The sequence below is a fragment of the Temnothorax nylanderi genome, unplaced genomic scaffold, assembly GCF_030848795.1.
Source record: "Temnothorax nylanderi isolate EJ_2023f unplaced genomic scaffold, tnyl_v1.0 TNYL_tig0280_pilon, whole genome shotgun sequence".
Classification (NCBI taxonomy): Eukaryota; Metazoa; Arthropoda; class Insecta; order Hymenoptera; family Formicidae; genus Temnothorax; species Temnothorax nylanderi.
Genome location: NW_027249342.1, coordinates 156,128 through 180,111, shown reverse-complemented (window position 1 = coordinate 180,111; position 23,984 = coordinate 156,128). Strand labels below are relative to the sequence as shown.

The 23,984-nt window shown below is 34.4% G+C and overlaps 2 protein-coding genes and 1 pseudogene across 2 annotated transcripts; all 3 read left to right on the top strand.

The window, feature by feature from the left end:
- Positions 1–843: 843 nt before the first annotated feature.
- On the top strand, positions 844–3,500 carry LOC139780465 (uncharacterized). Its single transcript, XM_071719098.1, has 4 exons — positions 844–996; positions 1,229–2,442; positions 2,519–2,654; positions 2,735–3,500. The coding sequence occupies exons 2-4, from the start codon at positions 1,244–1,246 to the stop codon at positions 2,933–2,935; spliced, it is 1,536 nt and encodes a 511-aa protein (XP_071575199.1). The 5' UTR covers positions 844–996; positions 1,229–1,243; the 3' UTR covers positions 2,936–3,500.
- A 341-nt stretch (positions 3,501–3,841) lies between these two features.
- LOC139780482 (uncharacterized) lies at positions 3,842–9,994 on the top strand. Its single transcript, XM_071719118.1, has 10 exons — positions 3,842–3,913; positions 4,967–5,264; positions 5,606–5,727; positions 6,001–6,163; positions 6,397–6,632; positions 6,797–6,975; positions 7,064–7,298; positions 7,580–7,761; positions 8,581–8,715; positions 9,306–9,994. Exons 1-10 carry the CDS (start codon positions 3,842–3,844, stop codon positions 9,349–9,351), a joined length of 1,668 nt encoding a protein of 555 aa, XP_071575219.1. The 3' UTR covers positions 9,352–9,994.
- LOC139780481 (uncharacterized) lies at positions 9,372–21,349 on the top strand (annotated as a pseudogene).
- The last annotated feature ends 2,635 nt before the right edge of the window (positions 21,350–23,984 follow it).

Genomic DNA, 23,984 nt, shown 5'->3' with positions numbered 1-23,984 from the left:
ACGTAAAATTCTTAAAAATTATGTAAAAGTTTTCAAATATTTTTAAAAATAATTGGATGAGGATTTTTGGAACATCTTAGTATCTATGAAAATTTTTAATAAATTGAGCGGATTTTCTCATATTCAGATTTCTACAAAGATATGTTGGCAGGAAAAATTTGAAATATTTTATTATTTTTTCTGAGCTTTTCTGAAAAATGTTCCAATTCGTTTAAAAAATTCTAAGAGAGTCTTAAAATTTCCATAAAAATTCTGATTAATAATATAAAAAATTCTGAGACATTTTTTCACCAGGGTTCAAATAAGTTGAAAATGATAGAGGCACAAAAAAAAATGGGACTTGACGTGTTGTGAATCAATATTTATATAATTTTGATCATCTTTTGGTTACGCATATTCGCAATATCACGATATTAATAAAATAAGAGAATAAATATTTATTATAGTTCATCAACTTAAAAAATAGAATTTTATAAAAGTCTTATTATATTAATTGTTAATAAAAAGAAATCATATTCACGAAACTATAATAATGGAAAAAGGAAAATACTATTTGTGCATCGGTATTTATATATATTTATATATTTAATCAGCTTTTTGGAACATGAATATTTGTTATAATTAAATAACTTAAAAAAATTAATAATAATCTATATTAACGAAATAATATTTGATATTATTTGCTAAAATAATAATAATCATTAAAATCAATCAAAGGCTGCAACAATCGCACTATCGATTATGATCAGGAGTAGCTTGGATCGATATGTCGATGGGATGTTTCGATCCATGTCCATAATTTCGTTCTCCGCCGACTCCGCCTCCGCCTCCATCTTGCGGTCTTGTAGTATTCCATTTTCCATTACTGTCTACTCTTCTACGGTGTTCTACGGAGCTTGCACGCTGCGCGCCGCTTAGAACATAACCTTAGAACGGTCCTGTTGGCGATTATTTCACGATTTTCACTGAAAAGCATCTCGAGTCATTCCTCGAAAGGTAAGTTAAACGCGTGAATGTGTTTGCAAATATTTTATAGATGAAACAGACGTATTTTACATAACTTAAATGTGCCGGATGCTTTGGATAATCTCCAACACGTGGCTAAAATATATTTCACGTGGTGAGATTGAAATTTTGCAAACTGCTCTTAATCATGCTTTCAGGATTTGAATACGTATCGTTTCACGTATATCACTTATTTCCATATATTTCTCTCTTTACATTGCAGAATATTCGTTTGATAATGAAGACTAAGGTAGAGGATAAGAAAGCAAAGAAACGATTGCTTAGCGAAACTTCTGTTTCTATAAAATCAAATCAGAAACAAGAAAATATCAATGAATTCAAGAAGGGCTCCAAAAAAGCCAAACTTGCTGGCGTTAAACAAAATGGAAATCCCACATTGGGAGAAAAAGCGCCGATCTTAAAGGTAGTGGATAAGCAAAAAAAGGAGCAGAATAAGGCAATAAAACAGCAAAGTAGCATTGTCAAATCATCAGAAACGAAGAGGGATACAAAAGAAAAGACAGAATTAACTGTCGTTAAATCTATGAAAGAAACTGGCGATAGAATTAACAAACGAAACAAAAGGCGTCCAGCGCGTCCTTATAACCAACGTGATCTTACTGTCGAACAGATAACAAAAAAGATAGCAGAAATCCAGAGCAGAGAAGTATTGTCGAAGAGAGCAAAAAAGTTGTTGGGTGTGCTTAAGCGAAAATTGCGGGAATCTGGAGACAATTCAGAGAAATTAGATGTAGTAGGAAAGAAAAGGAATAAGAAAGCGGAACATCGCGAAAATGTATTGATGCAGAGCAAACAGGAAGCTAATGATGAGGGTAAAACGAAAGCAGAAAAGAAACATATTCAGAGCAAAGGCAAACCACAAGAGGAAGATGACGATGACAGTGACATCGAGGAAGATGATGAAGATAGCGACATTGAGGAAGAAAGTTTGGACGAAGAAGACGAAATCAGGAAAACAAGAGAAATTCAGAAGACAATACTTAAACGTTTAGAAGAATTTAAAAGTGATGAAGATGAAGACGAAGAGTTAGAGAGTGAAGAAAATGAAGAAGAGGTAGAGAACGAAGAAGATGAAGAAGAGGTAGAGGATGAAGAAGATGAAGAGGATGAAGAAGATGAAGAGGATGAAGAAAATGAAGAGGATGTCGAAGATGAGGAAGATGAGGAAGATCAAGAAGATGAAGAAGATCAAGAAGATGAAGAAGATGAAGTTCAAACAGATTTACTTAGAAAAGCATACTTAAAAAAACTTTCAGAAGTAAGAATGAAAGAAGGACAAAATAAAAATAAACAAGAACAAAATAAGAATAAACAAGAGCAAAACAAGAATAAACAAGTTCCGCAATCTTTGGATAACCAGCAAAAAGGAGAGAAGACGAAGCGATATGTCCTGTTTGTGGGCAATTTACCACTGAAGTAAGTAAATTTTTATAGTTTTTAATATTTTTGTTAGTTTTTTAGGTAGATTGTAATCTGAATATCTAATTTACAGTATAACTGAAGATGAGATCAAACGGCATTTCTTGACCAAGATTGATTCAATAACCAGCATCAGAATTCCGACTAAGCCAGATAAAACACCACGTGGCTTTGCATATGTGGAGGTGACAAATAATATAGATTTTGAGGTAAGAGCATCTTATACTATCTTCGCTATGATATCTTTATTAATCGTTTTTATTGCAACACAATTTTTGTATTTTTACAGAAAGGACTCTCGTTAAATCATACATTCTTAAACAAAAGGAGGATAAATGTTCAATATTCGCTACCTGCGGGCGGTAAAAAGGCAAATGACGCTACGAAAAAGTTCATGGTTGCCAAAAATATGAAGCTGCAAGCGCTTCAGAAGGCTGGAAAATTAGCTGGCGGCAATCAGAAGAAGAAGCCATTTAAGAAGGAAAAGTAAGACGTCGCAGAACCGATAACAAAATTGAAATAAAAAGGATTAAGTAACAAAAGAATTAATAACAAAATTATTTGTTTTAAACGTTTAGTATTATGAATGAAAGAGTGACTTCTCAAGAAGAAAGCATTTTTTATGTCAAATGATGGAAGATTCTTTTAAATATGTTTTATTTTGTACGATTACTTTTATGTTATTTTAGGCCGGTTCTACATTGGTCGTATCGTAGCGTCGTAAGTCGTAAGAAATTGACCAATTACAGTCGAATTTGAGGAGAATAATCGACTGTGGTTGGTCAATTTCTTATGACTCTTACGAGTCACGATTTACGACGCTACGATACGACCAATGTAGAACCGGCCTAAGGCTGGTTAAATGTAATCTTAGGTAAATATATCAACTTATATTGGCTCCCAATTTTCATGCGATAATCTCCTTCTTTATTGGTTAGTTCAATTAATTACATGTAAAACATATCTGTAATTCCGTTTAAATATACTTCGTTTAAATATACTAATTGTAAAAAAAAAGAGAACTTATCGAAGCATTAAATGTAATCCAAATGCCACATCTTCCATATGTCATGTAATTGTATTTGTAAAACAAAGAACGAGCGCATATTCGCATTATCATTTAGCGTGGACATATTTGATATTAGCAAAAAAATAATACGTTCATGAATGGAACGGAATCGTCACTTCTGGATTCGTACTATTCCGCAGTCTTGCAATAATTGTCAATAATTCGTAATTCTGCATAAGAGAGGAGGAAACGTTGGCACAATTTCACTCAAATCATTCGGCGGATAACGTACAAACAGGAATGCAATGCATATGACGATTTATTCGAAAGTACTGTCATCTTACAAGATTAAACTGAATTGTTGTTTATTAAGTGCTTAATGTGAGAATGGCAGATTGCAAGCTGGAGGCAAACGATTCTCTTGATAATGAAAATATGTCGTCAACTAAACTTATAGAGGTATTGTCTTTAAACGTATTCTTAGTGTCGGCAGTAAATGTGGGTCGCAAATGATGTGTAATAGTTTCTGAACGTATATGTATGTACGCATCATCAATATTTTATTACATCTCTTTCATTGTGCTCGTATTGTACATTTTGTTTACTTGTGAATGTTCACATATGCAACTTTTGCGTAGAAAGAACTCTCCGAACGTATCATATTTCCAGAGGAGTTAAATAACTTTTTGCAGAATCGAATTCGTGTAAGTATAATAGAATTATATTCAATTTTCTATTCCTTATTAAGCCCCTTGCACAATGCCAGGCAACAGGCAATAGGAACAGGAAATAACCAAAAAATCGTTAATTACAACCTAAAAAATTCGAATGCTATGATTGGTTGGCAACAGGCAATAGGCACAGAATTTCCAACGTGACGGAAACTCTGTGCCTATTGCCTGTGTCACTGTTTATTCTGCATTTATACATGATTTCTGATTTCTATTCCCTGTTCCTATTGCCTGTTGCCTGGCATTGTGCAAGGGGCTTTATAATCCCCAATTATATAATGTATTACAAAGTTACATCAATATAAAAAATAAAGAAAGCTATAATTCGTACACAATAATTAATTACACAATAATTCTTACAGGATAATAATTAATTTATTTATATCATTTTTTAATTGTTTATTAGACCTAGCTCACCCCCCTTAAAAAACTTTACGCTATTATACGAAAATAGTCTTTGTTCTTATGCATGGATTTATATTTTATTTATCAATGTATTATACGTATATATTTTTATTATTTATATATTTCTTTTGAATACACCATGCAATTATTTATTAATTAATAATTAATTCACTATCGTGTAGATATTAATTTTTTTTTTGTTTACGCGGAAGAGGGGAAATGCCTCGCGCATTCCTGGTCCCGGCTACCAGGATATGTGGGGCTTGCACCCACTAAAAACCCCTCTCCCTGACATACAGCACACCGGACTATAGTCACGCTGCACGGGAGACCAGAGGTATTACTTCATGCAGTGTAGATATTAATTGTATAACAGGACTTAACGGCGGAGAATGAATGTTTGCGACGAGCATTTGAGCAAACGGAAGAGAAGTTGCGGAAACTGTCGCGAGAAAAACAGAATTCGCAAAATGCAACGACGGCCGAGTCAGCCACGGCGAAGTTAATCGAACTCAGCAAGAAATGTAGGGACCGAACTGCCGAAGTAGAAGCGCTGAAAACAAAATGCAAGAATTTAGAGGCCACTCTGGTCATCAAAGACGACGAGTTAGGGCGCCAAAGAACGGAATTGCAACAGATTCTCAAATCCGAAGTGCGCAAGGATTCCGGTGACAGTTAGTTCACATTTCCTCTCTATTTTGCCAACAATATATATACGGATTCGCATATTTATCTCGTTAGCTTTGTTTAGAAATTAAAATAGCCTTGAAGAAGAGTTATTATCGATTGAAGTTTTTGAGAAAATGAAGGTTAATTGTTAGGTTTCTTTCTTTCTCACTGTCAATAACTCAATTTTCTACTCGTTAATGATTCTGTACTAATTTAAAAATTCATAATTTGCTGTAATTACTCGATCATTTTAATATATCATATTTTTCGTGTACTTGTAATGCCGAAGATAACTGAAATCAAGATACAATATAGGTGAGAAAGATTTAAAAAAAAAATTTATTAGGCAAAGGTGACGAGGAACGATTTAGATGTTTGAAGAACAAATTGCAACGGGTCCAAGCGAAGCTTTGTGAATCCAGAAACACGTGTGCCTCTCTTAGGCAAGAGATTAATAAAGCACAGAAGGTATTCTTCGTATTCTTGTTGCTCTGCAAATTTAATTAATGTCGAAAAGATGACTGGTTTTTATAGAAGAAACCAAGCATCTGTTTTAATTACTTTTGAAAAGTAAAAAAAGTTAAAGAGATCAGAATAAAGAGATAGAGAGATATGAGAAAAGCAAATCTGTATAATTGGGAAATAATTGTGTAAAAAGGCGAGTCGTGCTGTCTCGTCTTTTGTTACTTGATTTTTTTTTAAATTTCTCTACGTAATTATCACTAAGGATACAAGTATCAGTTATTGTGCAGCGAGGTGGGTGAAAACGTCAGCATCAGAGCGCTTTCGAGTGCACCGGGCGGTTGGCGTGGACGAGCCGAGCAAATCCGAAATCTGCAGCAGAAATTGGCGGAGCTGCAGACAAGATTGTCCGAAAACGAAAGATCTCAGAAAGAATCTTGCGGTAGAAGAAAAAATTTATATATTCCTATTTCTATATACCAAATCGATTCTCCGCGATCAGAATTATTTTTATTAACAAAGATTTACTTAATATTTTATTCAATGTATTTGTGTTTATTTATTCAGATTTATTGTTAATTAACGTTGCCGTACAATATATAATGGAGACTTGTAATACGATTGTGGCCATTTATTTGTTTGCTGACAATTAAGTTGTTTATTCAGCTTTTCAAGATCGACAAAATTTGGCATATCTCCGGAATGTTGAGAAGGAAAGACGGCAACAGATAGAAAATACAGCGAAAGAGCTGAGACAAGCGGAAGTAGCGTTGGAGGCTTTGAAGAGGAAACTCGATGCTTCCAAGGCGAGAATAAAAATATTGGAGCAAGAACTGAGTATCGCGAAAGGAAACATTGCGATGTTGAATGAGAAAAGGTCTCACGACGATCGTCTAATTGACGCGCTTAACGTTAGTGGCAATAAAAAATATTTAGTAAAGAATTTAATAAAAAATTAATTACAAATGCGTGTTTATATAGCATTACGAAAAGATAACTTTTCTCTAGCATATAATATATATTATGAATCCTTTGGTTTTAATGTGTCAAAGTGTAATATATCTGGCATTATCAGGAACGATTGAAGATTTCCGAAGCAAGGTATCAAGATCACGAGATGGAAGTACAAAATAGAGAACACAAGATCGAACGTGAGAACGCGAATATCAAGAACGAGCTGCGAGCAACGCAGTTGCACGTCGATCGATTACGCAGGAGATTGGAGGAACGCGAGATCGAGATTGACAAATTGAGGTCTGTATGAGCAAATCACTCATATCAAATAATAAATACGAGTTATGCCGTTCCAATAAAAAGAAATACGTTTGTTTTTCAATTTTAGAAATGGCATTCTGTCGGATGAATCTTTGAAGTGCCGAATCTCGCTTTATCCAGATTTCCGGTTAACCGAAGAGCGGCAAATCAGTCCAGCTGTTAGTCCTCGAAGCTTAGGCGAACCAAATGAATATGTGACCTTGGCTCTAGCTGCTGAAGCCGAACGCGTGAGACTGTTAGAATTGGTAACACTACTTAATCAACGACTGGACAAGGAAAGGAACGAAGCTGACGCACTTGCAGTAAGCTATAATTTTTTTTATATTTGTTAAAGAATTTTGTTGATAATTAATTCGATAAAGGGACGTTTCAATTTTGTGGCACAATTATAGATGTAATAAAATTTAACAATTAATCAACGAGAATTAACTTACTGATTTCGGAATTAAATAACAATTGTTATTTGATGATAATATAATGTTAAACTGGTACAAAGAATGATTTGAAATTGGATAAGAAAATTTTGTAAATTATGAAATTTATAGCTACAGTTAATAATTAAATATTTAATTTAATTTAAAAGGAATTGTTGCGCAAGGAAAAGAGTAAATGTGCGAAATTAGAATTGAAATTGCGAGATTCGGAAAAAGAGAGAGTGGGACTTGCTAAAGTAGATACGAGATATAGAGCGAGATCTTGCGCGAAATCGATGTCGAGTCTACGAACGGAGGAGGAAACTACTAACCCCGATGAAGTTCGTTATAAGTAAGTTATATCACAAGTAAAATCTGTTTCTTTTTCAGTAAGCAAACTGTCTGCAGTATGACAACAGATTGACAGCAGATTTGCTCAGATATTACGACAGATTTGGTATCATCTGCCCGCATTAAACTCGTATTTTGCTAGCAAAGCCTGTCGATATAATCTGACAGCGGTTTGTCGCACTGAGAGGAAAGTGTTTGGTATTTCCGACTGTAATTGCATAGTAAAATAATTATATGGTTGGGGTTCTTATTTTATAGTAATTATTATAATTGCTGTAATATTCGTAAAATAATCTTATATACATAGATCTTTCAATTATGGTCACTTTCATGATATTTATAAGATTTTACTATATTTACTATACATAAATCACAAAAGTTATAGTGTATAAAACCATGTATATGCATGTTAAAAGCTATGACAATAATAATGTATTGAGTCAGCTATAATTCGCATTGTTAAAATAACTATAAAGATGTAGTTGGAAAATAATTAAAAATTATAGTGAAATTGTGGTAACTGTAACTATTTTTTCTCTCGGTAAAAACAAAATCTGTCATTTCATAAACATTTAAATGGAATATATCATTAAATGTTTACAAAACGGCAGATTTTGCTCAGTTTCTTCAGTCAATGCCATTATATTCTAGCAGATTCTGTTATATTTCTCTCTCTGTCTCTCTCTGCTGGCATTTTATCGACAAAATTTATAACAGACGCTTTCAAAATCTCGACAGATTTGGCTACCCAGATTCCTCTTTTAACACGTATTAGAGTCTACATTTCCTGTCACTATCGATATTTTTACATTTGACGTAGAATCGAATTACTAGAAGAGGAGTGTCTCGCACTGAAGGCCAGATTAGATACCGTGCAGCAGGATAAAGCATCGGACCTCGCCATGTACAAGCGAATGCTCGATCAAGCTAGAAAGACTTTTAAAGACGCGTGCAGGTGAGAATCTGGACCGTGTCCAAACTTATATACTCTACGTATATGCATAAGCGAAATCTAAATTCCGTTTGGTGACGATGCATGTGCGTAAATATGCATGTGTACTTTTACAAAGGACAATTGGCTAATCTTACTGCTACTTTCCAATACGGCCTTCTAGGAATTCTCTCTCGTGTAAGAAGTGCAGACGACCGAGCGTTTATTTTTAGATTTTTCAGTGCCTCTGCTGCTTCTTTAGTGCCATTGCTTTTGGTATACTTACAAACCGTGAAAAAGATATAGATATATTTACCGTGATTATTTACTGTGCTTCTCGTTAATCACTAACAGTTGCCGTTCTTTTTCAAAGTAATGCTTTTGTCTTAAATGTATTTATAAGATCGATTGTGTGATTATTTCTTAGTAATTTATAAGATATCAATGTATATTCCTTATTTTAAGTAATATCTATGTTATCATTCTTCAACATCTATACTCGGTTAATTATATTTTCTATATTATTAGTTCAAATAATGCAAAATATGTAATTTTTAACTTTAGGCTAATAAATTGTTTTCTGTTATCCTTCCATATCAAATATTTCTTTCCAGAAACAAACTAGCTACCGGTGGAAGTCGCTCCACAATAACTATTTAATGAAAACGAAAAGAAACCGCATGAAGAAACTAAGGAGTGTTCAATTCAATCTGAGGCAAACTGGTCCGAGGAATCTGAAAATTTGTAAAAGAAATGGTTGTACGTTTTTGATAAAATAGAACATTCTTATACGTGGCAGACGAAACAGTCGCTCGTGATCGGAATAGATGTAGCAGCAACAAAGCCGCGGCGGCGTGGTGATATAACTGGGACACGAGATAAGGTGCAACGCCTCCACGTAAACCCGCGTGACACCGTCGGAGTAAAACTCACAGTTTCGTCTCCACCTCGTTCCTCCACCGTTCCCTTAACGTTCGCTCCGGTGTTTGCCTCGGCCGACTCGTTTGCTTCTGCCATTGATATCGCACGCGGCGCGGCACCGCGGCCGTAAATTCATCCCGTTTCTCGTTACCCAAGAGCAGAGCGAGACGACTCTCAACCTCGTGTTCTCGAGTCTAGTCTCGGAAATTTGAAAGATTGCATCCGGAGGAATGCAATGCTTAATTATAGGATCTATACGTCGCGATAGCATATAAATGGCAGAAAAGGAAAATATAAAAATTCAACATTAGTAGCTTTTTATTGTAAAACATACTTTTATAAAATTATGTAGCTAGAGGATAAATAAATAAATAAAATTTTACGTCAAAATGATTGTTTATAACCGAACAGGAATGATCTAATTGCATGCGAATGTATATCAATTTTATATTTCAGTTTTTATGAGTCTCCAAATTTTTCAAACATGCAATTAATGTTTGAAAAATTAATTGCTGGAAAAATTAATTCATTAACTTGTACTGAAAACTTTCGTACGTACCATTAAAAGCATTGTTTAGTTAGCTTAACAACATTTTCTCCATACCAGGAAGTTCATTTTACATAACGTCTCATCAATGACAATGCGAAGTTCTACTGCTTTGACCATCAGTGACAAACGCCAAGTTTTATCTCGTTTCTTATTCTCCGTTTCTAATTCTTGTTTTTCGAGCAAGATAATCAATGGTCAAGAGTGCAGGGACTTAATTTTCTCTAAGAAATAAAAAGATGAAACATGGTTGTTTTCACAGAAAATAATTACATAACTTGTCTGCTAAATAAATAGGATCTATTAATTAAATGGGACCCCAATCCAAATCGCTGAAAAAATAACAAGAATTTTCTAACATTTATTAAGATTATTAAGATTAAGTTTCGATGCAACGCATTTAAATTTTCATAAAAATATCTCCCGATAAAAAATTAACGTGATCTATATTTTTTCATATATTTTGAATAATCGGAAGCTGTAAAACTAACTTATCGCAAGAGTTATTAAGTGAATGGCTAGCTATAAAGTAACTAAATTGCAATTTTTATTATCTAATTGGCCCAAGGGCTGACGTCTTATACTTCTCTTGTTCAATTAAAATAAAAAAAAAGGAATTTAAAATATTAGAGGATTACTATTATTAAAATGTTAGAAAACTAGACAATTATGCACCCAAAATAAGGGGGACCTAATGTTACTAACGCGGTATCGAGCACCGGATGCACTTGTGGGCGATCTGCGGGTAGCGCTCCACGAAAACTTCCGTCATCATCATCATCATCATCATCGTCGTCGTCATCGTCGTCGTCGTCGTCGTCGTCGTCGTCGTCGCCAGACGAGTTGGGCGTGTTTCCGACGGCGCTTAAGCTCACCGCCGACAGGTGTGGGCTTTACAGGTGTTGGGCCTCCTCTAGCTGATAAGAAACGCGCCCGTGACGTCAGATTGGCGCGGGTAGAGTATATGAGTCGACGCCGTGGGACGTCCACGTCACTCGTTCTTGAACCTCCTTCGTCCGTTCATTCCGTCAAGTCCGTTTGCCGCGAATTTTTCGCCGTATCGCCGGTCGCGATCGGCGCTCTGGTATATCGGCGCCGATCATCTCGTCGTCGGGTCATCCGGAGGATTCGCCGGAAACTGGGGGGATCAGCCGCAGCGCGGGGATCGATTCCGCGGCTCGATCGGATTTCCACAGGTAAGCCAGATGGATCGCCCTCGACGACGATCCGTCGTCGAGATCGATTTGGGAATCGGGTGTCGAAGCGAATAACATCAGACGACGACCTGGGAATCAGTTACCGAAGCGAAATGATAAACAACCATAAATATCGAGACATTTTAATTTTTCAGACATATCCGACATTTTTGTACGCATTTTTTTTTAGATTTTCGTGTTGCTCGGAAAACGTGACAATTGATTGTGGAATCAGGATAGATTTATCGATCGGTATTTTATGATAAGATCGATCGCACCTTCGGTTTTTCCATGAAATATCTCGAGTTCACGACCGGCGCTCGTCTTTCCTGAAAATACATTTTCTCGCTCAGTCGTTCGTGTCTTTTCATGTGCAAATTTGAAGGAACAATCGCGCGCTCGCGGGGCAATACGAAACGTACGCTCCACTTTCGTTACGTAACGCACAGTCGCGAGGCCGTCGCTACTCATCAGCCTATGGAAATGATAATTCGGGATGTACGTGCCAACCCTAACGTTAGTGAGGTATTTTGTCGCCGAGACCGCAACTGGTTAATTACGACCGGTTTAATATTCGACGGCGATAAAGTGAAGAGAAAATTATCACATTTATTGTCACAATTAGATTGTGATCCTGATTATCACACGTGGGATTGGAAAATCGTGAGGATTAAAATTAACAGATATTGATGATGAATACGTTAATTTTTTCTTTCGTGAGTTAACAACGGACAGAATTTTTAAGCCCGTTGAAGTAGAACTTTATGTAACAAAACATCGAACAAGGATAATTATTCAATTTTTTCATAATGTCTTTACAATTTCTTTTTTCTAGATGTGATATATAAAGTAAGTGCCTTTCCCTTTCTGTCATTGCTATATACGATTGATGACGGTACAGCAATAGCGTTAATAGCGAATAATTAAATCGATTCTCATCGACAATGATTAGCTTGATTATCAGTGCAAAATCGAGAGCCAAACTTTGATTTGCTAGCGCGTATTTAACACCGCATTTGCCCTTATCTCGAGCTTGACTAAATATAAATGACTATTCAAATAAAGTTGGATATTATTTACACCGGACACAAAAATGATATAAAAATTACACGCAGTATGCATACAAGAAACACTTGCAACAACAACACTTAGCGTTAAATGTGCGGCATAAAATAAAACGGTAATATTTAAATGTCCTAATATACATGTGTTATACATATATTTTCCATACAGCTTATAACATAGGAAATAATTTTTCAATATGAGAACTTTGTTCGTTTATATTCATTAAAAGAAAAAGACTATCTAAGTAGATACTAAGCTGTGTCCTTCGTCGTTTTTAACTTTTATGCGGTTGTAATGTACATATGTCGATTATGTGAAAATTAACTAATACTAGTAAAATAGAGCAGTAGCTTATTTGTTTTAAAGCTAAAATTGATTTAAAGAAGAAAATATATACCTCGTTATTGCTTTGCAGTCTGCAACGAAGCATTACAGCTTAACGATTAATTAATATTCGATGAAGGTGATATCAAAGCGATTGATAATGAATCTAGAAAATTAACGAATAAATAAATAACTGCTATTAAGATATCAATGCTATTGGATTGATCGATTAAGGAATAATTTAAATGGTTTTTTCGAAATCTGGATTTAATGCAATCGGCTTTGCTACAATCGCAATAGTCACATTTTACGTGGAAAGCTTATTGTACCCCATAAATCCGCTACACGATACATGGAAAAGGAATTAAAATTATCTCTTCTGACTTTTCAAATATAAGATAAGGAAATAATACCTTTATTATTTGACTGAAACATACTTTTAATACGCTCATTACGTATAATATACTCATATAGACACGTACGTAATATAACTCATTCGGTTCAATTTTTTATATTTATATAAGTAGTTGGAATCTGTTACGATAATTTATTAAATAAATTGAAACATTTTGGAATAAAGAAACTGGAATCACGGATATAATTAAATCTTTAAGATTTATTTCTGTCCATGTTTATAACTTTCATACTTATGTTTTGCAATCATAAATTCTGATAAAAATGAAAAATGCATTTTAAAAATTATATTAATAATTTCTTATTATTATTTTAGAGTGTAAATTGCTGCTTTTTTATATAATGCTGCATTTAGGAATGACAGGAATGTTGTTTTTTATTAAATATGTAACATATAAATATATATTTATATTAAATATATTAAATATAAATTACATACGACACAATAAAAATGGGGCATGAAATATTTAACATAAAGTATACAAGTATGTATATGTTATATACACATTTATTTATATACTTTAAATTTAACTTCCTATATTAAAAAAAATAATAGATATCGCAAAGACGTGATAACGAAGTTAATTTTCAATGCTATAGTGTCCTTTCGATGCAGTGCAGTAGCTCTGCATGATAAGAAAATAATAAAAAATGAAAGCGCAACGATACTAATTACGTAATTGTAAATAACAGAAATGGATTTTTATTGAGATAAAGAATTAATAGAAAATATACAACAGATTTGTATTATTTTTTTAAAGAAAAATATTATGCTTTAAAATAAAGCAATAAGATTAAAGATGCCGTTCTTTGAACAAGCCTTAAGAATTATTTGAATAATTTTAAACAAATTTGGATAATTTGGATGATTTTAAACGAATAATTTATTTTTAGTATTATTCATATAGTATTTTTATAATTTTATAAAATTACTTTGTGGTATATTTTATTGATATCATGATAACACGAAGTATGAAATGTGACAAATATTATCAAACTATCAGGAATAAATATTTTTTCAATGATTAAAATTTACTTAAATATATAATTCATAATTTTTAATATACAATACACAATGTTTTACATATTATGTCTTTAACATGAGTTGAAGCTATTATAGCAATTCTACTACATATATATTGAAGTTTATATATTACAATACCTTAATTAATGGATTAATTGTTTATCATGTTTTGATACTTTTTCTAAAAATTAAAATGCAAATGTCTTCAAGTAAAACAAACGCGACATAATTCGCTTTATCGAGTTGTTTTGCTCCGTTTCGCTTTATTTCTTTTATCTTATAGTCGGACGATTTTACGGCAGTCTTTGCGAGTCTCCTCAAAAATAATTTGTCAGTGAAGATAAGATTTCGTCGTGAACGTTCGCATAAACTCGATTAGTTGCATAGAGTTATTACATCACCGATCGAAAATTTCAGCGATGATCGTATCGTAGTACAGAATATCGTATTTCGATAATATATCGCAGAGATAGTAATACGTAGATCGCTAATTTTTTTTAAATTTAACTGCGCTTGTTTGTTAAATTAACGTTCAGCGATCGCGTATCATGCGACTTTGTTATTTTCCCCAGAGAGAGAAAGGAAACGTTTTCGTGCTCCGCAACGGGAGGACGTTGTCTGTCACAGCCAACCCAGAAGAAAAGAATATACCGATTGCGAATGGACTAAAATCGATTACGTAATGCAAGCGTGTAAACTATCGGGAGAGTACGTGCAACCACTTGTAAATTAACGTGGTTGTAATTAATGCAGGCTGCTGGCAACTCTCCGGCCGCCGCCGGGGTATGCGTACCCCCCGATGAACGTTTGTGCGCGCAATTTATTAAAATTTACTACTCGAGGAATTATTGCCGAGGTTGCCGAGGATTTTTGGTAATACCAGAGTGAGTCGCCTCGTTATCACCTTATCGCCGTATCGCCCGCTGATAAGGTGCAATCGCGGCTCTCAAAGACGATACCTCGTACGTGTTTCATCAAGCGATATCAAGTGATAGAAAACGCGGGCTGACTTTTCTATTTATGAACACGTTATGGTTTATTAACAGGTCTCTCGATAGTCCAAATGTGAAGTTCTTGCGTGGAACGCAATGCTAAACCTGAAAGAATCATACTTTTCTACTTAATACCAGCTTATAAAATAAAGAAATTTTATTTTTTATATATAAAAATAGTACTAAAGTTTAAAGCTAGTAATATTTAAATTGCCTTTTTTATTTGCGATAAAGTTAGTCACACACATTTTAGAATATCTTTTCTAAAATATTAGAATGAAGGTCCACACAATTTACAGAATTATTCTATTTTGTTATCAAATAATATTTCATTATCAACTATGAATAATTATCTTTCAAGTATGAATAATTTTATTTTAATTACAAAAATTATATTATTTATTAAATTTATTAAAAATATAATTGTCTTTTATGCGTCTGTTCAGACTAGTCTGAAGACCCGTTAAAAATGCGAGGAGCAATTTCTAAAGTTCCAACTAAAATTCCAACACCTTTCGGCGCCGCAATCACCGAATCAACGTACTGTTTAAGCAGTTGCTTGTAACCGCGGTGAAAATGTCATCTGAGTAAATAGAACGCAGAACGATCTCGCTCCATCGGGAATGTCATGTCGTCGCGACGTGCGTTTATATCATACAGGTTTGTACATGGATTAGTTGAAGCACGTTAATTACGCGGGTGACGCGAAGTTGGCACGACTCTGGAATCTTACGAGCGTCGAATATCTGCGACCAACCGCATTGCGATTTCAGAAAGAATTACAGGTGGAAGCACAATATATCGATCTTTTATAGGGAAACGGAGAACGAGAAATATGTATCGTCCGTCGCATTATTATAATTATTATATCTAATTTGTTAACATTGAATATTTATAAGTGTACGAGTTATCGAGTTGTCGCGATGAAAAACCGAGATGTCAAAAGAGATAGAGACTACTACAAATTATTACAAATTCTCTGACGTTTCTTACGTTAAACTTTTCCCGCCTTGATGGAGTGAAAAGCAATATAAAAGAAGCTGTATCTAATTTGACGATTAATTTTAGGGGGCACCGAACTGCCTGCAATTTTTCGTGCTTCGCGCGGTATCGTTGAGCGGCCAAAAGAATGTGTTAATGAGTCGTGGCACGAGCTGGTAGCGGAGCAGTTATGTTTGCGGTGCAATCAGATGGCGGTGCGCTAAAGAGGAAGAGGCTCCTCGCACCTTCCCGATAACGAGCCGTGCCGCTAAGTCGAAGCCAGCCCACACTTTAGCGTCAGGGGCTGCCTCCTTCCTTGAGCTGCGATCGCGGACCAGTTATTGCTAGCAGAACGCTAATATTGGCCGGCGTATTACAAATGAAGCTGAAATAATGAGTTTCGCGAATGAACAGAGAAGCTAGTTGCGTGACGAATACATTTCAGCGCAACACATATATTGTACGTACATTAAATATTAATAAAATTAGGCTAAGAAGGTTGAATCAAATGCGCGAAGATAATAAAATAATTATCAAGTACTTGATTTGTGTGAGAATTTACAATTACAGTATCGACTTTCATCAAACAATAACTAAAATATGTAAGATGGGGGTTAACTGAGGTGAGGCTAAAAAATTGAAAGCTGTGGACTGAGAATTAAGAGTTGATATTGGAGACTGCAGAAAGCTGGAAGTTAGTTTTTCTAAAAAAATCTCGAAGGGATCTTTTACTTTTTATAAGAGCAACTGTCGAGAATTTTTGTTTCTGAAAAATTATCGAATGTGTACATTAAATTTATAATTTAAATTTATATTATCTTTATTTATACTATTAGATAAAACATGTGCTGATCACTTTGCAAATGGCGACTCAGTGTTACTCTTAAATCTCTTCCTCTTCATTTCTATTCAGAATTGTTAACATCATAGAGCAAATAGAACGAATAAATATTTATGGGCAAATTCATCCATCTTTCGGTATGCTAGCAGGTTAAAATCTTACTGATGAGTTTACCCGGGGTTCTCGTGTTACGACGCCATCGCTGTATTGCGTATAATGACTCTCACGCGATAACGATTATCGCGCAAAATTTATTACGGCTAGTAAACTTCTTTCTTCGAGAAAGTTTCTCTTAGCATACGATGTTATATAAAAACATTTTATAAAAAAAATTAAATAACTGTATTGTACACATTAAGTAGACTTTATTATAAATTATTGGCGATGATGTTTCTCGCGAAAAACATTCTTTCGGGCAGGCGTGATAAATATATGCACGATGATACGTGTTCCACTTACAGATACCAGAAGCGAAGTAAATGACGCTTATCTTAATATTAAGACGTTAGATAGCTTCTTATTTATAAGTAGACAAAGATTTTAGTAAAGCCTCAAATAAGCTGCGAGGAGATAACGAGTCATTGTTAATTCCAGATAGATTTCATGTAAATAAATTTTTGATCTCTGAACAAGTTATTGGCATAGAAATACCGACTTTACATCATTGAAAATAGTCGTTAAAATATTTACTGATAGTTTTGGAATACCTGTTTTCGATATTTGCGAACGAGATTTCTGAACACTAAGGAGTACGGTGTACCGATGTGAGTAACTAAGATATTGATATTTGTTATGTGTGTCAGTGTAGCATATAATTATCTTTTATATATGTCGCTTGAAAAATATGTTCTTCCTATTATTAACCGGTTATTACGATAAATATCACCACGTGTTTCGGTGATTAAATTGGTAAAGACGTCCGTCACGGAATGTAAAGAGGTCCAGGCTGGAACTCTGGCTAGGGTAATATTTTTCGCAATAAATTCTTTACAGTAATTTAATAAGGATGCTTATTAGCACCAAAATTTAAATCAATTATCGATTTAAGTTTAGTGGATTTACTGTTGCAACAAAGAGCTGTATTTTAAAGACCGACAAAAAATCGGTACATAGTTTACTAAGTTTGGAAAGAGTGTACAAAATTCACACAATGTTATTATTAGACTATCAAGATTCAGTCCGGGCTGTAAATGGCGTTTTTCTCTCTAATTAATAACTATCTTTTTTATTTTGTCAAGGAAGTGTCAAACGTGGCGGTGGAAGAGAATTCAAAATTTAAGGGTAAAGCGCTCGCTATGAAGAGAGCTATCCATCGACAGTATGGTAATAATAGACACTGTCATGGAGTTGCTCTCTTTGTGGACGTCGCTTGAGTCAACGATGAAATTGATCCTTTGCATCCTTGTGAACGTGATCTGCAAAGAAGAAATAAGAGAGTTCCAGCATATTTATACATTTCATTTGTCTTAATTTTAATAACTTCTGTGGATATCTACGAATTTATAGACAATAACTGTTCTTTACATATTTTATAGATTATTATAGATTAATATAAAAACTTTTTATTGTACGCGTAATATATTATATCTGATAAATAGTTTTACATTTCATTTATCTAGTATTTGATCTGTATGTTAAATTGCGAAGGTCTATTTTCTCCACGTATGTGTTTTAGTTTCACAATTTAATATTATGCAATAATAATTATACAATAACGTCAGTCAATAAAATTTTCCAAAATTGGCATGAAAGATATTTTACGATACTGTCTACAATTTTTCAAGCTTTTGAATTTGTGGATAATTTGGTGTATAATAAAAGTAGATCTACAAATACAGTGGCGAGTAAAATCAAATGTATTTATAAATTAAACAAGACTGCTCGAACAGTTTTGCGAGACGCTGTGTTTTTCTTTAATTATAGCTTTAATTATAGCTGCTATCCTTGACGGTTATAGATCTGCGGTGGTTGATACGCTGCTTCACGGTTATGCAGCAAAAATTGCGTGGTCTATGAGTCTATTAAAGCCGATCCCTATAGTCACTTCACGGTCATGCAGCGAAAATTGCGTGACACTCCACAAAGGGTTTAATGCTTACGCACCTTATTGCTTCGCTGTGATTCAATAGCCCCCGTGCTAGAGCTTGGCCGTTATTAGTTGTACGAATAGTGTATCGAAGTGTGCTGCGCTCGATCGATAGCCATAACACTTTCTGCAGGTACAATCACGACCGGTGAACTCCGAGGGACAATGACCTTATCGCTGATAAGAGCAGCGCGAGCATTGGCGATAGAATCGTAAGACGATTCGTGGTCTCATTCGTGTTTCGCGAATTTATAAAAATAGAATTCTCAGCGCGATTATTCCGATTTTACTGTTCAATGAATTTTGGAAGTTCGATGGTTAAGAACTATATATCAATTATATAAAGAAATTAATTCAGCGATTTTTCTTTTTTTTTAATTTTAATCTAGATCTAGTCCAATATAACTGAAATAAAATTTATATTATTGTAATATTGTATATATAGAGGAAAGTCCCCTATTATGAGATAAGCTCCTAGCGATAGCGGGGTTTCTGCTAAACTAATAGGTTCTATTTGTTGGTTCCACCATGAACTTATTGCCCTTGGTGTAAAACCTATTTAATAGAAAATTCATTGTTCGATCCTGCATGCACTCGTTATGAATATCGAAATTGTGAATTTGGATGTTGTCAAGTTCCATGAAGGTGAGACTTTAAACCTTGTTTATTATATAATAAATAAACATTTGACAATGAGTTCTGTATGCAGCGATAGAGTAAGGTCGTATTAATAGGAAAATACAGGATATGTTGAGTTGCTTAATTGTAGAGGATAGATTTGGTGATCGCGATATATCGTAGATTATAAAAACGTGGTCGGGGCTATCTGTCCTATTTTTGATGGGACAATGTGTCCATACTTCAATGACGAATTGTTCTTTTATAAATAGATAATGGTGCGTAACTACAAAAGAAAGACTTTCCTTAAGACGGATAAGGTAGACATATCCAATAAAATTATATTTAGAGTGATTAAAAGAATAAAAATTGAGCGAGAATCTTTTCGTAAAAACAGCGTTAGACTTTGGAATAAATGTTCGGGCTCTCACTCGCTACTGTAAAAAAGTGATCTACGAGCAACTACTTGATCCTGCGATTCAAGAATCGTCACCAAATTTTTATTTTAAAAATACACGTCAAATTAAATATATGAGTTTGTCTTAAATTATTGAGTATTTTCTATTTCAAACGCTGCCGAGGATAAAATAAAGGCCCTAAATAAAAAAAAAGATTAAAGAATTGAGGGGACAAAAGAAACTCATCACATTGATTTTGCAACGGACTCAAAATCAGTTTGATGCCACCGTATATAAAGAAAAGTCAGCTCTACGCCAGGAAACTTGTCAAAAAATCTACACAAAGTGCCTACTACTTCTCTGACTCCAACAACTAGGCAGTTTTTTCAATATTATATATTAATAATAAATAATATTATAAATAAGTATAAAAATTAATATAAATAATGTGTTTTTTATTATGTGGACAGATAGCCCCTCAAATGTGGACAGATAGCCCCGCATATGGGGCTATCTGTCTACGCTTGACTTGTCCACTTAAAAAATTTGCCTCTTTAAAATGTTAAAAGATCAACGATTCTAATTATGTTCTTTTTTAATAGCAAGGTTGAAAGGTTATACCATTAAAATTTTAGCCAAATATCTTTATTAGTTTTTTAGTAAACTTGAAAAAAGCGTAAAATGTGGACACATAGCCCCGGTCTCCCCTATATATATATATATATATTCTGTATAATATTTTATATTGATGTTTAGAATGACTCAGGCGAGGATATGAAGAAACTATATCGGTGGGAAAGCGACCCGTGTCAGCTAATTGTAGAAGCGAAGAGAAGAAAGACAGCGATATTAGACATATTCAGACTCGGCCCATAAGGTGGACAAGGACGCCAAACCAGCGTCCGCCGAAGAAAGCTGCCCGAATATTCGAGGTCCGAATCTAATAGGCCCACTGGCGAAATTAATGAAATGCGCATGCGCCAGCTATCAAGGCGGCCCATGCTGGGCCTTTTCCTCTAGGAACCGGATTTCCGGAAAACTCACTCTACGGAAAGCTGTACACACCTTTGTAATTCCGGGAGTCGTTCCCCCGATTAGTCGGATCGCCGTTCATTGTGTAAGATCGTCGAAGTTAATATCTGATCGTTGTATTATATCTGATAAGAATTTATCGAAAAGGAGTTCCTGTCAGCAACTGTATATATATAAGTAATCTATTAATAAATCTGTATCTTCCTGCCCGAGTCAAAATCTACGTTACTGATTTAATTACTTAGTATATTATACATATATCGTTTAGTACTTTAGTATGTTATATATTGGATTTAATTTTTTATATATATCTCGAATGATCAATCTAAGGGTCCTTCCAACTATCCACCCTTTGAGTTCTGTTTGTTTAATTACTTTACCAATTTTATAAAAATTGGTTGGCGCTCAACAAATAATTTTGTATTAAAACTTAGAGTCCCGACGTCTACAGACCCGGCTGCGTCGCGTGAAGGTTGTTTAATTAATAATAAAGTTAAAAATAAGCAGCCTGTCTCAATATTTGACAAGCGAAATTAAAGTTTTATTGTATAACTACATTTACAATAGTTCCTATTTCAAACAGTAGAATAATTGTTTTATACTTTGATGATAATTTCTAAAGCTTAATTAATACAAAAGTAGTCTTACAAATTTAATACTGATCTTTATTATTGCTTATATCGTAGAAAATTAGTAACATGATTAAAAGTGAAAAGAAAGAAACAAAAAATAGACAGAATATTTATATTCCAAAAACTGATGTAAAGTTTCAACACAAAAACCTAGTTAGTCAAATCTGAGAAACGCATACTTTGTCAAGCATTTGTAACAAATTTCCTTAGTAAAAAGGCAACAAATTTGATTAATTAAATTGATGTTTGCAAAATGTAACGCAAATTGTCATTCATAAAATATAAACAAATTGAAGTAAAAATTTAAAATAACCGTGCAAGATTTCCTGGCATAATAGCCCAGTCACTTTAGACAAAAATCGAGCAAAACCTCAGAAAAAATGTTAGCAAACTGAATTTCGGCACAGACCTTCATTTTTGCATTAAAGGGGAAAAAGTTTACCATTGTACAGTGGTCGCTAAGAAAAATAATTAAACAAATAGGGCTCAAATACCATTCTTTTGCAAATATCTCGTTAAATATCGATTTTACAAAGAAAATATAACAGTAGAAAATTAAAGAGTGGACAATTTTGTACAATTGATGGTTTAAACAAAATGTTCTATATATTTTGCCTTTTCGATTTTTATCTAAAGTGACTAGGCTATTATGCTAGGAAATCTTGCACGGTTTTTTACTTCAATGCTCTTATTTTATGAATGACAAGCTGCATTACCTTTTTTGCCATTGACATTCAGTAATTTCAGTAATTTAAAAAATTTTTCATAAAACATTTTTCATTAAACTTGAAATCGTCGTAACTTTTCGAAAAATTGCGCTAGAAAAGTTTTTAAAAAGCAATTAAAAGCTTGAAATGTCTATTTTTATAGGTCCCATATTGCAATATTTCGAATTTTTCGAATTTTTCGAATTTTTATTTATTTACATAACTATATATATGCAAGCTATCGCGAAAAACCTGTTTAAATTTGTATTGATTTATCACCATTGACATAATATCAAAAATATGCAGAAACAAATATATATACTTACTCATAGTCGTATTGTACAAAGAGTAGGAGTAAGGGAAGAAGAGAGAGCGCTTGGGACTATAACAATAGGAACAAAAGGGACAATAGGAACAAATATTTGGGACGGTGGCCGGCCAGCTTATACCTGCGTGTGACAAAAAGTTTGGTTCAGTTCAGTCTTTCGCTGTGTCTGTATATATAGTGTCTGTATAAGAGTGAAGACGCAGTTTTCTTTTTGTATACACAAGAATTAGTTGAGGGTTAGGTATGTCACACCAATACATTTTTTAAGCGATCATCCAGCAACGATGTCGAGTTCTGGATCCGTGCCACGTGTCTAGAATATCTGCAGAACGTGTTCTGATTTCAGTTTCTGAGCCGGGACGCCACAAGCTTCGACGTTGCTAGCAGTTGGTACCGAGTTGTAAGGATACGGGCACGCTTTGTCGCGCGGAGAAGTTGTACGGAGAACGCGAATCACCATGGCGACAGCGGCAGATTTCCAGAATCAGCCACAAGACGACATGCAGGATCAACCAGAGAAAACGCAGTCGAACGAGTCTCATAAGCAGGAGCTGGGTCAGCAGCAACGCCATTACCAGCAACAGCACTCGTCCTCGCAACCGGTGCAACAACAGGCGACCGCCGAGATCCTCTGCGAGGACGAGCTTATGCTTCGTTGGCGAGCTGTCCCGCAGTACCACCGACAAAGACCTCCGGGAACACTACAGCGAGTTCGGCGCGATGAAGCGCATCTCGAAGAAGGTCGATTCTCACACCGACATTTCGCGCCATCACCAGCAACAGCACTCGTCCTCGCAACGGGTGCAACAACAGGCGACCGCCGAGATCCTCTGCGAGGGCGACGAGCAGAAGCGCTTTATTGGCGAGCTGTGCCGCATTCTCCCCAAGATCTCGAGGATTACTTGCACCGCACAATTGAAAAATTAAAAAAAAATTGAAAAAAGCTTTAAAAAGTATAAAATAATATTTTTAAGAATCCCTTTCAATTGTTTGAAGTCGGCGCCAAATTAATAATTACTAAATTAATTTGGCGCCGACTTCAAAAATTGAAAGAGATTCTTAAAAGTATTATTTTATACTTTTTAAAGCTTTTTTCAATTTTTCAATACTTTTAAAGTTTTTTTGAAGTCAGTTCTATTTTAAAAAAATTTTTATTTTATACTTTTTTAGTGCTTCATTAAATTAAT

Coding starts and splice junctions, on each gene's coding strand:
- LOC139780465 (XM_071719098.1), top strand. CDS start 1,244: ATGAAGACTAAGGTAGAGGATAAGAAAGCAAAGAAACGATTGCTTAGC. Junction 2,443..2,518: donor GTGGGCAATTTACCACTGAA/GTAAGTAAATTT, acceptor TCTAATTTACAG/TATAACTGAAGATGAGATCA. Junction 2,655..2,734: donor CAAATAATATAGATTTTGAG/GTAAGAGCATCT, acceptor GTATTTTTACAG/AAAGGACTCTCGTTAAATCA.
- LOC139780482 (XM_071719118.1), top strand. CDS start 3,842: ATGGCAGATTGCAAGCTGGAGGCAAACGATTCTCTTGATAATGAAAAT. Junction 5,265..5,605: donor GCGCAAGGATTCCGGTGACA/GTTAGTTCACAT, acceptor AAAATTTATTAG/GCAAAGGTGACGAGGAACGA. Junction 6,976..7,063: donor ATCGAGATTGACAAATTGAG/GTCTGTATGAGC, acceptor TTTCAATTTTAG/AAATGGCATTCTGTCGGATG.